The sequence below is a fragment of the Vombatus ursinus genome, unplaced genomic scaffold, assembly GCF_900497805.2.
Source record: "Vombatus ursinus unplaced genomic scaffold, bare-nosed wombat genome assembly UNPS02014791.1, whole genome shotgun sequence".
Taxonomy (NCBI): domain Eukaryota; kingdom Metazoa; phylum Chordata; class Mammalia; order Diprotodontia; family Vombatidae; genus Vombatus; species Vombatus ursinus.
In genome coordinates this window covers 21,201,236-21,219,246 of record NW_020954569.1, presented here as the reverse complement: position 1 = coordinate 21,219,246, position 18,011 = coordinate 21,201,236, and the positions used below count along the sequence as shown (strand labels likewise).

The window sequence follows — 18,011 nt, the reverse complement described above, 5'->3', positions numbered from 1 at the left end:
GAGTTGTTCAGCCATGACCAACTCTTAATGATTCTATTTGGGGGTTTTCTTGGCAAAGACATTGAAGTGGCTTTCAATTTCCTTCTTCAGCTCATTGCACAGATGAGAAAACTGAGGCAAACAGAATTAAGTGACTTGCATAGGGTCACAGAGCTAGTAAGCTTCTGAGACCAGATTCAAACTCAGGAAGATAAGTATTTTGGACTCCAGGCCTAACATTCTATCCATATGCCACTTAGCTGCCCCTTGAAACTTTTCCCTATGAATTTCTCTGTGAAAAAGGGAGTATTTCATAAGCATTAAAGGGAAAAACTATCTTCCTAAAAGAAGAAATGCTAGAGAGAAACTGGACAAATTTATGTGTAGAATGCTGTTTCACCATAAGTGTAATAATCATTTTTTAAAGTAAGAAAGTAGATGAAAGTGTGTATTTAAAAATACAAACAGATGAGTAGTAGTAAATGTGTGAACATATATTTATTAGAAAATCTGTTCTCTCACTGATGCCTGTAAGATTTACACAGGCACCTTACATTTAGAATTAAAAATAGGAATTAAACTTGCAAATCCCCTTTCATCATGTAAAGCCTGCTCCCTTTAGAGACAGACTGAAGATCATAAGACCAAACACACTCAACTTTGTAGACTGAGGATGACTTTAAATTGGGAGATTAGGCAACATTTCTACTGTTCCCCTGAAAGTCACCAAAAAATAAAACTCTGCTCTTCACCTGCCTGCCTGTGTATCAACATGTAAAATGTGAATGATCACTTAGGAAAATAACTTGATTTAAAAAATACAAATAATGGAATGACAAAATATGTAAAAATTAAAATAAATTTGTAAATCACTACTTGAAGGAGAAAGTGATATAGCAATAGAAGCGTTGGAAGAATATTCTCATCAAATTCTTGGAAGAAAATTCTCATTAAAAAAAAAGAAAAGGATTTGCCCACAAATGGTATTGTGGTACTGTTTCTTGAAACAGTAAAATTAATTAATTAATTAATTTAAAAGACAACCTTTTACAACAATAGAGATTAAAAAAAAAAGATATTGAAATTTTGAATGAAATTATAATGTTTAATGTCTGGTAGGACCAGAACTATAAAACAAAAGAAAGTATTTTCCTGCATTAGTCCTACTGATAATTTCTTTATTTTCCCCATGCCAAATTCTAAAATACCTAAGTAGAAAAAGAAACCCTTGAAATGTATATTATGGATTCTATTCCATTATTCTCTTGTTCAAAAATATGTAGTAGGCTTCATCCTCCTATCCCGTTACACCTTCACACAACTACCAGATCAAATTCAAACTCCTCAGGCCAGTATACAATGTATTAAAATCTGCTTAACCTATCTTTCTAGCTTTGTTTTCAAGTATGTCTCCATACAAATTTACCTTCAGCTACACTGATACATTCACTGTTGCCTGAATATAACAAATGCATTTTTTTAATCCCTGCCTTGGCTCGTATTATTTCCCTCTCTCCCACCTAAAGTGCCCTTTACTTTGTGTTTCATCAATTCAAATGCTGCCTAATCCCTCAAAACCCTGCATTCTTCTGAAACTTTCTTTGCCCAGTCAACTTGCAATGATATATCTATTCTCTACACTTATATAGAATTTACTGTCTACACCATTTATTTCACACAATATAAGAATATGAGGCCATATATCTGGGTTCTATTTCTTCTTTTAGCTCCTCCTAGTCATCTCCGTAACATAACATCTACACTTTGGTCATCATCTTCATACCCCTCCCAACTTAACCTTGGACCCTGGCCCTGGGACTTAAGGCTCTGATAGGTGAGGTATCACTTCATCTCTCCTGGAATCAGGCCTTCATTTACACATCAAGCTATATACATTTCCCTTTCTGCCACCCCTCTGCCATCTCCCCTTTATAAGCAATCTTCTCCTTTTAGAATATAAGCTCTTTAGAGGCAAGGACCGCCTGGCCTGCTTGTATTTGTATCCCTAGAACTTAGCACACTGCCTGAATGCCTAACACTTGATAAATGAACACTTAATAAATACTCTGTCTCTCCCTTAGAAAATCTGTCCGTCTCATTTCAATTTTCTCACCTGTAAAATGAATGACTTGAGTTAAATATTGTCTTCTAGCTCTGTAATTGTCCTTTCACTGTTCTAAAGTTTTGTGATTCCATAAAATGTTTTCTAGTATCTTCAGTTTTATTTATACGTATGTAACTCATTGCCCTAACAAGATTGTAAACTTATAGAGAACAACATGATTTATTACCTTTCCTTTATCCTCAAAACAATGCTTTGACTTTAGTCAGCACTCAACAAATATCTGTGTACTTGTTAATTGTTTAATAATCATCCTCTTTCTTTCAGGTTCAGCTCAATTCTCACTTTTTCTGTGAAGTCTTCCAAGACTGTCAAAAATCTCTGTGATCAATTCTTCTCCTAGACACTTGGCTCAGTCATTGCCTATACTTAGGTAGCACTTAGCCTGTGCTACCATTGTTGTTATTGTTGTTGTTGATGATGATGATTTAACCTACAGGCTTTGTATCTCCAGATTGAAGGCATATATGTATGTGTGTTTGCGTATATGTATGTGTGCATAAGTATATGTGTGTATATGAATACTTTATATAAGTGTATATAGTGTGTGTTTACATACACACATATATGCAGACATATACATACACACATATATACATATGTACATGTGCGTGTATATGCGTTTGTGTAAATTCTTGAATCACTGGCTTCAGTATAGTCTTTTAAACAAGACCTGTGGCTTCATTGGTATAATATACTCCCAAATGAGGAGATTATCTACCATTGTAGACTAGATCTTGCTCTGAAAGCTATAGTCTTGGAGTGTTGCTTGTGGGTACCGAGAGGTCAACAGTGTCACATATTCAAGATATATTGGAGACTGGACTTGAGGCCAGGTCTTCTTGACTGTAAGGCCAGTTATTTTTTCATCCTCAGCACTTAGCACAGTGCCTGATACTCAGTCAGTGCTTAATATATTCATTGATTAATTATATATCTACTCTGCCACACTGCCTCTGTTCTATACCTAGTAGTCAATAAATAAGTATTTGTTTTCATGAGGAGGAAGATGACAGGGATGAGGAGGAGGCAGACAAAATGTTTCTTCAGGAAGTAGTGTCTTTTCTCATCAGTGCTCTGCATCTTAAGAAGCAGTTATGTGGTATACTGAATAAAACACTTGACCTGCAATTGGGAAGATCCAAGTTCAAATCTGGCCTCAGACACTTACTAGCTTTGTGATCTTGGGTAAGTCATATAATCTTTGTTTGCCTCAGTTTCCTCAACTGTAAAATGGGGATATTAATAGCATTTACCTACCAGGTATGTTGGGAGGAGCGAATGAAATAATATTTTTAAATAGCTTAGAGCTTAGCACATAGTACGAGTAACATAATTGTTATCATTATTATTAGTCATTTTATTATATTGCCTTGGCATATCTATGAGCAATTAATAGTTATCTGCTCATTTTGGTATGTCTTTATTTGTGTAAAGAGTGTTTTGTTGTTGTTCATATAGTTCCTATTTATATCTTGGGAAGTCGACTTCCAAGTATTTTATATATTCTGTACTTATTTTAAATTAAATTTATCTTTGTTATCCTATTTGGTTTTGTTAGTAATATTCAGAAATATTGATGATTTATATGGTACATTAATGCACTGATGGTTGAATTGTAAAATGGTATAAACATTGGAAAGCAATTTGAAACTACGCCCCCCCCCAAATTACTAAGTTCTGTATGCTCTTTGACTCACTGATATGTAGGTGTCTTATTATTGTTTTTTTTTAAACATTGATTATTTTACTACTTAAACCTTACTAGATATTTTTTGAACACTAAATCTAACTGAACCCAGGTTTCCCTGACTGAAGTAACACTCCAGGAATGCCAGAGATGGCTACAAGAAATTTTGGGTTCCCTGAGGTCCTAGACCCATCCAAATTATTCTTTTTTCGAGTCTCCAAATCCAGGCTTTAATTTGGATCCATCCAAGCTTGTGTGTTGTGTCCCTTTGTATTTTGGCTTTGCCTATTGAGTGTTTACATTTACTCATATCCATCTCAATCTATTTTGCATTCAAGTTGTCCTTTCTGCAAAATTGTTTGCTGCATTCATGTAGTTTCCGTGTGTTATCTAAACTGTATATGATATAAACTTTCCAGAGTCTGGATGAGAGGGAACCACAATTTTTTTCTAATTCTCTCTCCTCTAGCAAATGACCTACTAATTTTTTTTTAACTCTTTCATATTTGAGGGTTTATTCTTGTGAACAACAATGTGGTGTCAGGAGTGGGATTCCCTTGTTAAGTTGGAAGAGTTAAATTGGAATGCTTTTTAAGACCGAGGAAGCTAAGTAAATCTCTGTGATATTAAGACTGAGCATGGGCAGGACCTGACCAATACGGATATGAAAAGAATCTGGCAAGTGTCCCTGATGAACACAGTTCAGGCCTCCAGCTTCGGGTTTACAGAAATTAGAAGAGTAAAATTAACCCAGGTCACCCTGATTAACCAAATGAGTAATCTTCACTTGGTCACTCAAAGGCTTCGTAATCAGCTATTTTTTTTTTTTTTTGAAGATGGTTAAAATTATGCTGGAGGTTCTTTGGTAGAGCTTTCTTTTTCTTTTTCTCTTTTTCTTTCTTTTCTTCTTGAGTCTCCTAAGATATTTGGTCTGTTATTGGTCAGTAGCATACTAGATATCTTAATGTGCATGGCTATTAGTTCTACACTCATTTATCTAGGACGACCCAAGGTTAGCTAGAGGAACTTGTAATTGACAAGCAGTGAGGTGGGCGTTTACAGGTGCTTCCACTTCAGAAGTTCTCTCTCTAGTGCACAAGGGCTTGTTTATCTTGGAGAACATTGAAAGAGAACACCTTGTCACTCATGAAAATATCTGTAAGAAAACTGATAAAGGAGCCTTAGAAGGGTGGAGAAGACTAATGAAGTCTCATGTCTAAAACAGCTCTCCCAGTTATTTGTAATACTAACCAGGGACTTACTCTTACTGACTCTTTGATAACACTTTCAGTTGGAGATAAGGGACAAAACAAAACAAGCAAACACACACACACACCAACAACAACAAAAACAAAAACAAAAAACAAAACAAACAAACAAAATAACTAGGAGATTCTTTCTTTATCCCTGCTTTTACAACTTTGGCCAGATTGGAGACTGCAGAAATACAAAACATGAGAAAGTAGGAAATTTTTTCCCCTGGTATGTTGAAAGGTATGGCATTATAAAGTAATTATAAGCTACGATTTGTAACTGAAATGTAACATGTTTACTGCAAATTACTATGAATACGCCAAATTATGTTTTAAAGATTTTTGAAATTGTTAAAAATATTAGTGGATTTTTTGGAGGTTTGCAGCTAGAATTAAGATTAAGCAAAAACATCATCTCTCATCTCTCTGCCCTTCTTGGAAGGTAACAAATATATTTTTTCTAATAGAAGGTAATTTTACCTACTAGTAAATAAGCAGAACTGAAGCTAGTTTGAAATGTTTCAACATAACTTGTTTGGGTAAATTAGTAGCTAAATCACCTAAATCAAAACAGACTATGCAACTAAAGAAGCAAAAGTTGAGCAACTAACTGGTATTGTATAAGAAAAACACACATGCACACACACGCATATGCACAAATGCACACATGCATATACACACGAGATGATGTTTTAAGCAAGTAGAAGTATCTGTTAGCAATTTCAAAATGGTAGTATTCTATCAAGGTATACCATTTATCAAATGGAAACTATAGAAATAAATTTGTAACATGTAATTATTTGAGCCAAGCATACTAATTCTTTCCTTGAAGGACCATTAGTAGGGCATATCCCAATTTTTAGAGTCTCATGGGGTCTGAAAGAAGATGGGAAGATGAGACTACCAACATAAATCTTTGAAAGTAAGCTAACTGAAAACAATGGGCTTTATAAATTGAGGTTCTGGGAGCTAATGGCCCTTGGGAAAGTTGAGATTTTGCATATAAAATAGTGGAACTTGCTGCCTACCTTTGGAGAGAGAGGTGATGGATTCAGAGTGTCAACTAGAAAATATATTTTTGAAAAGGATAATGAATGCAGGAATTAGTTTTGATTAATTATACAAATTTTAATACAGTTTTTGTTTTTTCTTTCTTTTTCATTGGCTAAGGGATGACAGAAGAGAAAATAGATTTTGGTTAATTGAAAAATATTAATTTGATTTTTAAAAGGAGAAAAAGGAAGGAAAGAGGGAAGTAAGGAAAAGAGGAAAGGAAGGAAAAAGGAAAGAAAAAAGGAAAGAAAAGGAAGGAAGGAAAGATAAAGGGAGGGAGGAAGGAAGGAAGAAAGGAAGGAAAGACAGAAAGAAAAAGAAAGGACAAAAGAAAAAGAAAGAAGGAAAGAAATGTAGATAAAGGAAGGAAGGAAAGAAGAAAGGAAGGAAAGAGAAGAGGAAGGAAGGGATGAAGGAAGGAAGAAAGAAAGATGCAACAAGCCTAGAGTAAACCTAGTGAGTCATGCATAAAGATAATGAGTTCTGTTTTGGACATGTTGAGTTTGAAATGCTTGTTCTTTATAGACAATGAAACAAACTACACAAGATTCCTGATCTGTTTTCCCAAAGAGTCCGTTAGAACTTCTTTGTTCAATGCACCATTGCCTTAGGTCTTTGCTATGAGGCTAGGTGATAGCTAAGTAATCTGCTTAAATAGTTATGCTAATGTTTTAATTGGTGCTTTAATTGGTTTTAATTGGTTTAATTGGTTTTTAATTGGTTTTAATTAAGGTATAATAGAATGTGATATTATTATATTAAAGTGTTACCCCTTATAGGTAATAAATTCATTTGAACAAGGATTTTCTAATGACAAGACCTTAAATAAAAGGCTAATTTAAATTATGGGAATTTTAGCAGTCAAGTCGTGACGGTTTAGGCGATATTTGGTAGGGATGCATAACTTCATAATACAATAGAAATGAACTGCCTTCCTAGGTAATTTATTCAGGACCTAATAGAAAACTCCTCAAAACTTGTCAACCCAGATGACTGTTAATCACTTCAGCTGATTCTTATAGGCAAAAATGATATTGCCAGAAAGAATCTACAAAACATCACTAAAAATTACAAAGGCTTGCACAGGAAACTGATATCTTTAGGGGCCTTTTATCACTGATGCCAAGGACAGACAAGGGATTTAGAAGAGAATGGGAATTTTAAGATGATTGCAGGGATATTTGTGATGAATACTCCCAAATCAAAGTCAGTATATTTAATACATACAGATTTGGACATAGGATATATTAGAACTTTTCCTACTACCTGAACTATTTGGTTCATAGTCAACCATTTGGGGCTGACTATACTGACTATACACCTGATTAGAAGGAAAGGGAGGACATACTTATGAGCTCTCTTTATCACATGAAATACCCATATGCACCCTTGCTATCACTGCCCCTGCTAAGGATTTCTGAAGGTACAGGGACAAGGTATACAAGAATGTCAAATGTCAATTGTTTCCGAAAAATTCTCATTAAGCTACTGCAGAGAGTTAATCACCCAGGGCTCCATTTCCCTCTTCTGATAAAGGTATACTCAATGGGTCAAAAGAAAGAGAGAAGGAATTGAGTGTTTTCTTCAAATCACACATGCTTAGTCCATGTGATCCAGGGGCATGTGGCAACCGCTACACCACAATTCATTTAATTAAGCATGATGAGAGATGAAAGCCATCAGAATTATACGTGTATCTAAGTGTTAGACGGTTATCTTTGGGTAAAGTATGGTCGCTAAATAGCCATGAAGCCATGATCACCCAGAGAAGCCAACTTAGAATCATCACAAATCTGCTATAGATGCTGAAACAGAACATTCTGACTTCCTACAATATACAGGAGACCAAGAGACAGGCAATTCAATCATTTTCCAAACAATATGCCTTTTAAAAAATTTATTTCCCAGTCTTCTGGAGGAACTATTGCTAATATTAAGTCAGCACAATCTCCATGCTAAACCTTGAAATGTGTGCTTATATAGTGAACATGGTTGTCAGCTAGAATTCATCTAAAATTTTGCCCAAAAGCAAATGACATATAAATTTCTTGTTTCATTGCTGGCTTCAGAATAAATCCAATAAAAGCTATTTCTACATATGGTTCAATTTTAAATACAAGCTATTCAGAGATTATAACACATTTAGCATCAAACTGATGGCTGACTTCACAAGCTGTTCCGAGAAGAGAGGAAAATTGTTCTAGCCACCCATAGAAAATCACAGCAAAAGAGACTTCAGGAATACTTAGAAGAGCACTTTCATTTACCCTCATTGTCCTTCAGTGTGAAGTTGGGGTTCAGAGCCAGACCTTCATCCAGAAAGAAATGGAATCTTGGTCCATTTGCAAAATCATCTTTATCAGTGGCACTGATTGTATGTATAACCTGAAAGGGGAAAAATACTGCATTGAAATTGGCCAAGGCATTACTTAATTTCCATTGCATTAAAAAAAAACTAATTCAAAACAAAAGAATTCTTAAATGAACCCCTTTTTTCTATTTGGAAGTCTTCAAATTTACCTCATTCAACAGTACACATTGCTTTGTTTTTTTCCCAGCATGAAATATTTTAGGAATAGCATTATGGAAGAAGTTATAATCATCTATGCTTTGCTATTTTCTGCCATGACTCAACCATGTTTATTCTAAGATTTCTTTATCACAGGATGTACCTTGGGGCCTTTTAGATGTAAAATTCTGTATAAACACCTGTTTGGGGAGACATGAAATATGGCTCAAACAAGTATAAATGTTCCAGTGTTGATGTAGAGTACTCTAAGCAATAAGAGCTGGTTTCAGTCAATAAGTGCAAACAGAATTGAGTTGTAAAATTCACTAGTAGGGAACACAGAGGTCATCTAATTTGAATCCCAGGCAGGCCAGGTTAAGTTGCCCAAAGTCACACAGCTAGTTAGTGGCACAGTCAGAAAGAAAGAGGCAGGTCTCCTGACTCCTAGTCCAGCACTATTTCCAGTGCTGCTTCTTTTTGCAATCCTTTTACTCTCTCATTGCTAAGACAGAAGATTTGTTAAAATTCAGAACTGACAGACAATCTGGACCAGAACTAGGTGGAAATACATAAACAGAATTGAATACCAGATTGCCATGGAAGAGGGAAAAAAGAGCAAGTGACCAAATAATTCCATAGCATCCCACCTTTAAAAAAACAGCAAAAACCCTTTCTGTACCTAATTTGGCACTATATGCCCCAATTTCAAGCAAGTGACCTTCAGCTATTGCTTAAAAAACTGTACCTACAGAAAGCATCTGAAATGGAATATGGAAAAAGTATAGGATGGTTGATGGTTAAGTAAACAAATGAACAAACAAACAGGGATAGCCTTCTTTTGAGTTTAAGTCCTCATCTAGTTATTCCTAGCTTTCCTGATTCTAAGGAAGCCTTTAGAAAGCTATTCCAGCTGCCAGTAATAGTGTTTCTGCACACAGTTCCTAAGCTGCTGCAGATGTCAATAGTCGTGAGCAATAGGAATCCAGGCCCACTGCTGTCAGCACATAAAACTAGCTTACATAATTCACTTCTTCTCCAACCCCTTCTTATTTAAAGCAAAAAATATGAGGAAAATGAAGCAGAGGGGACAGTGTGATATGAGTAAATGTGATAATACATGCTTCATAACACCTTTCGCATCTTCTTCTCTCCACTGACTCGGGTTCTGCTTTAGTTCAGGCATTTATTACCTCTCAGCTGGACAATTATAATGCCCTTCTAAATGGTCTTCAGGTTCACAGTCCTCTCCTTACCTAATCCATCTTCCAAAGAAATGACAAAATAATTGCCCTAACTCTTGTGTCTGTCTGCTAATGTCACTCTCTTGCTCTGTAGCTTTCAGTGACTTCCTATCGTCTCTAGTATAAAATGCAAATCCTTCACACTGGTTTAAGGTCCTCCAGAGCCTGGCTCAAATCTGTCTTTTTGACCTTACTTCTCATTGTTCCACTATATTCCAGCCAAACTGGACTATAGCTGTTTCCCATCTCCATGTCGTGCCTGGAAGGTACTCACACTTCACTGCCTCTCAGAATCCTTGCCTTCCTTCAAGGCTTAGAACATATGCCTCCTCCTTTGTGAAACTTACCCTAACCTTCCTCCAGTTTTTAATTCTGTTTCTCTTCAAATTACATTGTAGTTCCTTTTTTGTATATATGTTCTATTCCCCAGTAGAACATAAACTCAGGATACTACAAATGGTTCTATGTTTGCTTTGCATCCCTAGGATCTGCCACAATGTATTGCAAATAAAATGCGCTTAATGAATATTGTTTGAGAAATCAAATATTAAATTCAATTAATCTTCAAAGAGCCCTGTAGATATGAATGCATTGGGTTTTCTCAAATATCCAGTTTTAACTTTCATTTCTTCTTTTCTAAACTTTAAAAATTGGAAAGGATGGTCTTTTTCTTTTTAAACCTTTTCATTCCTTCCTCTACTTCCTACAGATACTATTATACTCATTTTAAAAATGAGGAAACTGAGGCTCAGAGAAATCAGAAGACTTGGTAATGGCAACACAACTAGAAATTTTCTAAGGCAGGTTTCTCGTATTTATCCTCGTAGTGTGCTTTTATATAACACCATGCTATATATGCACACTTATTTGGAAACAACAGTTGATGAGTAAATCCATATTCTTCCTTTTTGAAACAAAAAAGAGAGACCCACAAAGTATAGGGGATTTGTTCAAAGTCATAAATAGTAAAGAGAGAACAGAACCACACAAGAACTCAGTTCAGATTATAATCTACTGATCTTCTCGTTAAACTGTGCTGTCTCCTTCAGTGGCAAGTTTACTCATTCTTCATGGGGGGAGGGGAAAGTTTTTCTAATGTGGCCTGATTGATCAGGACTGTGTCCATTCCTTGCCACATAGTCATCTTTTTCAATTTCCTTACTGCCTTTAAAGCCTCTTAAATGTCACAAACATTCAGAAACAAAGGATTTGCCTTTGAACTAACAGACCAAAACTTCCTAACAGACCAAAGCCTAACAGTTAATTTTTTTTTTATCACATATGATTGTCAAAACTATGTCTTCATGACTCCTCTACCTTCATACAGAAAATTATATGGACATTTTAATTTTTTATCCTGCAAATATCTCCTCAATCCAAAAACAATATAAAACAAATAAACAAGAACAACAACCACATTTTCACCTTGAAGTCGTCTCAGGGTAGCAGCTTGTATCTCTCCTGGCTTTGGTTAAATGAAAATTTTATTTATTAAGTGGTTACTATATTTCAGGTGCTGTGCTAAGTCCAGGATATGCAAAGAGGTAAAATAAAACAAAACAAAATAAGACAGTTGTCTTCAACGAAATTACTTTCTAATAGAGGGGGAAAAAAACCATGTAGTGTAATGATAGCCAGGGACGGGAATTTTGACCAGAGAAGTCATAGGTATGGTGAATAATGTCATAGAGCAATGGATTGGCATGTCTGTTCAAGTACTGGTATCTTATTACTGTTACCAGAGCTAGAGTTGGAGGAGAGGGAATAGGAGCTGGAGATGATTGTTAAGTCTCTTAACTGCAAAATCCAATGACCTCTTCCCTGTCCTCAACCTCCTTACCCTTTCTGCTGCTTTGGATACTAAAGACCAACCCTCATCCTGTACACTTACTTCTCTTGTCCTTTATTACACCATCATCTCATTTCTCCTACTCTGATTATTCCTTTTAAGTCATTATTGCTGGCTAGGAGGGGGAAAATGGGGAGAGAAAGGGGAAGGAGGGAGGAAAACTAGGAGAAGCTTATGGAAGGATAGAAGTGGGAAGGAAGAGAAAAGGGGAAAGGGGAGAAAGACAGGGGGAGAGAACATTGACAACTGAGTAGGATAAAGAAAAACTTCATTTAGGTTTAGGAGATAGCATCTGAGCTGTGCTTTGATAGAAGTGAGGGATTTTACAAAATAGAGGTAAGGAAAGACAACTTTGATGAGACATGGGGCAAGTTAGAATGGCATAGATAGGGAATAGCTAGCACTCTAGTTTACCTTGAGTGGAGAATGTGTAAAATAATATATACATAATACTAGAAAGTAATATAAATAAAATTAGAAAAGTAGGCAAGGGAAATACTGTGGAACTGTGGAAATTTTAAATGCCTGTCTGAGGATTTTAAATTTTACTCTTGATATGCTAAAGAATCACTAGGGATTTTGGAGTAATGGAGTGATATAGTCAGAATGGGATTTTAGGAATATCATATTGACAGCTGTGTGGTAGAGAGAGGAGAGATATTAGAGGCAGAGATGGTAACTAATCTTCCTTCATGATTTCTTGTCCTGTGTTAGCATTGCCTTCTATTACGTGAATAAATCACCAGCAGTTCTAACACAACATGTTTAAAATAGAACTCTTGTTTCTCTAAACTCCTCTCAAAGCTACTTCTAAACTAGTCACACAGGTTTGCAATTTCTGAGTCTTTCTTCATGTGTTTTTCTACCTCTTGTCAATTCTAGCCATGTCTGTCACTGCTTAATGTGAACACCACCTTACTTCACACTCTCTCCACTCCTCGATTAGACTGTTAAAACAGTTTGCTAACCTTCTTGCTTCCAGTCTCCCCTCATCCAATACAGCTGTTAACTTATTCTTCCTGAGGCAGTGATCTTGACATCTCAGTCTTTTGCTAAAAATTCTCGAGTAGCTCCCTCTTGCTTCTAAGAAAAATATAAAAACTTTAACCTGGCATTTAAGATTGTACTTTCCAACTCATCTTTACAAACATTTCTTGAAATATATTACTTCCTTTCAAGCACTGTATATCCCAGCCAAATTGGCCTACTAGCTAGTCCCTGAATTCTGCATTCCCTCTTCCTCTTCTAAGCATTTTCACAAACTATACTACATGCCTAGATTGAGGTCCCTCATTACTTCTGTGTCTTAGAAACCTCTTCTCTCTTCAACTCAGGTATCATCTTTATTATATCTTATCCTCCCAGGTGTTAATGTCTTCTTTTATACTTCATAAGATATCCTGGGGGCTAGATTTCTTCCTCTTTCCTATTTATTTAATCTTTTTTTTTAAGCTAGGACAATGAACTCTTTTGTCTCATGTGGTTTTCATTCCTGATTACTTGAAATATAGCTCTGGTAAACCAGGTTTTGATAAAGCCTATTAGGATTCAAATGGAGTTACTTGACTATGCCTTTAAACCCAAATCACTCTGGCTCTCACTGATTGGCTAATAATAGGTCCCAACCCAAGTCTCACTTGCTATTTGTTTGAGTTTTAATGGCTCAAAGTGAGTGTAAATAGCAATTGTTTCTGTTCTGACAAGAATCTCTGTCTTTCCCACCCAGATGAATTATTTTGGGAAGTCAAACTAGGTCATTTTTTGCCCCAATACTTACCTAGCTTTTAATCACTGAATGGGTGTTGCCTCAGACAAACAGACTTTAGATTAAAAAGGCTAGGGTCTCCCACTGAATCTGAGGTCATCACCAGTCTTGACCTATATCTTGCCACTAAAGTCCAATTACTCTGGACAATGGGGTTGATGACTTTGCACAGTCCTGCCTCACTTAAATCCAAATTCACTCGTGGGTCAAGACATCACCTCCTGATGTCATTGGTCTTCTTTAAGAACAAAGGATGAACAACAACAAAACTGTATCTACTTCTCTATGTATTAATTCCTAGGATACGAAATTCAATTTTTTCATCTATATGCCATTTTTTGTACCTTGAACATACTTCATCTTTATCTCCTATGATTCTTAGATGACTTTAAAGGTCAACTCAAATGATATCTCATATATGAGCTCTTTGCTTATCTTTCTAGCTGATAATGCCACCTTCTCACAAATTACATATTTAATTTTGTATATATTTATATACATACATGTTGTCTCTCCTAATCCATGTAAGCTTCTTGGGGGCAAGGATTATTTCTTTTTTGTCCTTGTTCATCTAGAAACTAGCACAATGCCTGTTATATAGCAGATGACAATAAATACATTTTGGTTGATTTGAAAGGTGAGAGTAAAAACTATGTAAGGAAGAAGACAACATGTAAATAACTAGATTCATCCAAAGTATTTGGTAGGCTCACTAAAGCTTAAAATTATTTAACAGACTAATTGCTGATTATTGAATAATATAATTTGTGCTTTTCATTGATGTGAAAAGTATCAGTCAAATGCTAAGGAGCTGTGAGACAAGTCAATCAAGAAAATATATGTCTCAACAATGACTGTTCATATACCTTCCTTAGTAGCAGCTTGATGGCTCAGGGCATACAGCACTGGGCCTAGAGTCAGGAAAACCTGAGTTCAAATCCAATCTCAGACACTTTGTAGCTATGTGATGCTGGGCAAGTCACTTAACTTCTGTTTGCTTTAATATGCTGAAAAGGAAATGGAAAACCACTCCAGTATCTTTGCTAAGAAAACCCCATGGACAGTATTGGTGTGGTATGGTCTACAGGATCCTAAAAAGTCAGACATGACTGAGTAATATATATTCCTTATGACTTGGATATTAAAATACTGGTCATTACCATTCAAAGAAGCTTTTTACCTGAAAATTATTGCTGGATAATCTGTATCTTTTAGTCAGCATTTTGGAAAGCTCAAGCTTATAAGGTTGATTCATTATTGAAGGTCCAATGAAGTCATGGGAGAACTGGGTACTTGACCTTAAACGTTTTTATCATTTCCTCATTCATTCTTTATGGTTTTCTGGAATCGGTATTGATTAGACAAAGAGGAAACCTCAACTTCCCTCCTTTCTTTAAGAGGTTTTTAAGTGGATATTCTATTATGGTGCTTTCTTTCTGTCTTCCAGGTTCATATAGAAGGTCAGCTCTCCTCTAGCTCATGGGTCATTGAACTTTAAAGCTTTTTTGATACAAAAGTAGAACTTAAGATTTGCATTCTTTTTGGATTTTTCCCCCTTAAGAATGAGATTTCATTAATTTCAAATCCTATTTGTTCCACATTACTGAAATTCTTGCATTTTTCATTATTGACTTTAGAGAAAAGTTTGAATTATATTTATATAATCTTCTCAATTACTGGCAAAATTTTCACAAAATAAAAGAATCTGAGCAGAAAGGAACTGGGCTCAGTGCTATCCATCAAGCTTATGCTGTAGCAGAAATTTTATACCACATTCACAATAAATGGTCACATAGCCTCCTGTTGAATTTATTTTTTATTATTTTGCAATGGAGACCATTAAGCTGAACATAATAACATTAAATTTAACAGTTATTACTGTAAAGCCTTACACTTAAGTATAGGACTTCAGAAGTAGAAGAAGGGGAAGGATGGCTAGATCATAGGAATTCTAAAAAGGATATGTGGGTTTTAGTGGATTAGGAGCACTACAGTATTATTTGGGTATCAAAAAAGCTAATGGAGTTAGACTGTATTAGGAAAGTCATAATGTCTAGGACTAGGAAGCAGATAGTCTTGGTCTGTGATCAGGCTACATTAATTGTTGTGAGGCCTACATTTTAGATAGGAGATTGATAAGCTGGAAAACACAACAAACATGGTGAAGGGCCTTGAGCTGATGTCATGTGACCATCATTTGAAGGAACTACAGAAGCTTAGTTTGATGATTAGATATGAAGACAGGAGTCATGATGGCAATCTTCAAGTATTTGAACCATGCTATAGAAGTGGGATTAGACATCTTCTGCTTGGTCCCAAAGGGTGGAATTAGGATCAGTGTGTGAAAGTTGCAAATAAACAGATTTATCCTTGAGGAAAAGAAAATCTTACTAACTGGAATGAACTGCCCTGGAAAAAAAAAAAAGCTTTCCCTTCACAGAAGTTCACATACAAAAAACAGTTGGTCTTGATGGCCTCTGAGGTTCATTCCAACTTGGGTTTCATGTTTTCCCCTACCCCTAACCCCATCAGTCATTCTTCTCTATTTCATCCCCAGACTGGATAACAAATCAAGCTACATTGTTCCTCCATTTAATCCCATATACTCTACTATTTAGAAGATGCTAAGAATTTAGATACAGAAAACACTTTACATAATATCCAGTCCAATCTTCTTATTTTATAGATGAGAAAACTAAGGTCCCAAGAACGCAAAATTACTTGTTTATGTTTGTACAACATGCCTAGACTTTGTTTTCAGGCAATTTTAACAAAGGTCATGATCACTCCTTTCCAAAGTTTGGATCTGCTTTGATGGGAGGCTAATGTGTTGGTTAAGGTTTTTAAGACTACACATACTAGACAGAGTAATTAATTAATTAATACTATTGAGTACAAGGTACTATGGCAGGTAGTGAGGGAGATACTCAGAAATGTGAAATAGATTTCCTGTACTCAAAGGGATTATAAGCTAGGGGGAGAAGTAAGACATACATTAAAAAAAAAGTTTTATGCATTGTTTCCTTATTTGTACAATGAGCTAGTTAGACTAGATGGTAACTAAATTCTTTTCCTGGTCTAAATTCTATGATCCTAATCTACAATATGGTAAAGTTAAAAAAAAAGTTACTCCTGAACCACTTCTCATGCCCTAAAATACACATGAGAATTGTCATAAAATTCAAAAATTAAAGTATTTTATATTTTTGTAAAGTACCTTTTATGTTACAATCTGTCCAATATCTTAGTCTGATATTATATATGATTGTTCTGCTAGTGCACAGAATAGGTGACAAAATATTTGTTAAATGAATGGATTTGTTAAATGGATAAAATGATAAAAAGAGAAGTCAAGTAAATGTATCTTCTCAGAAAAATAGTGAAGAAGGAAATATCTATGAAGATTTCAAATAGACCTTTAATTTTTGCTGACACTCTTTTGAAAAGAGCTACAATCTTAACTTTCAGTTAAATCCAGCTGCAGTGAACCCTTCCGTTTCTTTAGCTTGTCTTTAGGTTTCTGTCACCAGTTCACATAAAGAAAGAAGCAAAAACATTTATTGCAATTGTTTGCTTTATGAGGATCTGATTTTCATCTCATATAAGTTAAGCTCTAGAGGCACATTTGGTGTCTAAAATATTCCTGTGCTTGAGATATCAGAGTCGTTGTTGTTTTATCATAATTTATTTAACCCATCAATTTTCATGGTGGAGATGGGACTTGAATTGGCCATTGAGGGATGATTAGAATTTAGAAAGATGGAAAGGATGGGGAGGACATTCTAGGCAATGCTGGCCTGAATAAAGGAACAAAGGTGAGAATACACATAATATTTTCTGGTGGCAGGAAGTTAAAGAAAAATATTTGCATGGAACAAATGCTTTATTTGGAGTAATGTAGGCAAGAATCATTGGTAAATATGTGGAGACTAGATTGTGAAGGACCTCAAATGCCAGGCTAAGGGATTTAGTCTATTTCTGGGCATTAATGAATCATATACTCTTGTGGTAAAGATACAGAGTGAATAAAGTATGAACAAGATATGTGGAAGGACAAAATACTAAGCCAAATTTATTCTGGTGTGGTTTTTTAAAGCGCTTAAGTAGTCCTGGCTTCAGAGCCTAACTCTGACATTTATTAGCTGTTATCATGAGCTTATTGACTGTAAAATCACTTAATCTCTGTGTCTGAGATTCTGCATCTTTAAAATGGGGATAATTATACCTTATTAACTGACTATTATCGGTGCACAGGCAATTACATAACCTCTCAGTGCCCCAAGCAACTCTCTAAAACTACAAGGTTTAGAACCCTTGTCAATCTGCACCAGCAGAGGGAGTTTACTTTCAGGGAATTTCCTATGGCAATGAAATCACAGGTCCAAATCCCTACCTTGTCCTCCCACTGCCCCCTCCCTCCCACCAAAAACATAACAAAAACAAAAACCAACTTTGGAACCTATTTCAAATTACATAATAAATGTAAGGCACTGCATAAATATCAGCTGTTATTATTACTACAGGATTCAATCTGTGTATATGTGATCAAA

General features: G+C 35.5%; 1 protein-coding gene across 1 annotated transcript in view; it reads right to left on the bottom strand.

Annotated features, from left to right (window-relative positions):
• Positions 1-18,011, bottom strand: part of CDH18 (cadherin 18) — a 382,285-nt gene that overhangs the window by 55,265 nt on the left and 309,009 nt on the right. The window contains exon 9 of the mRNA XM_027869003.1: positions 8,365-8,482. Within this exon, the coding sequence (XP_027724804.1) occupies positions 8,365-8,482 (118 nt within the window). The remainder of the gene's footprint in view (positions 1-8,364; positions 8,483-18,011) is intronic.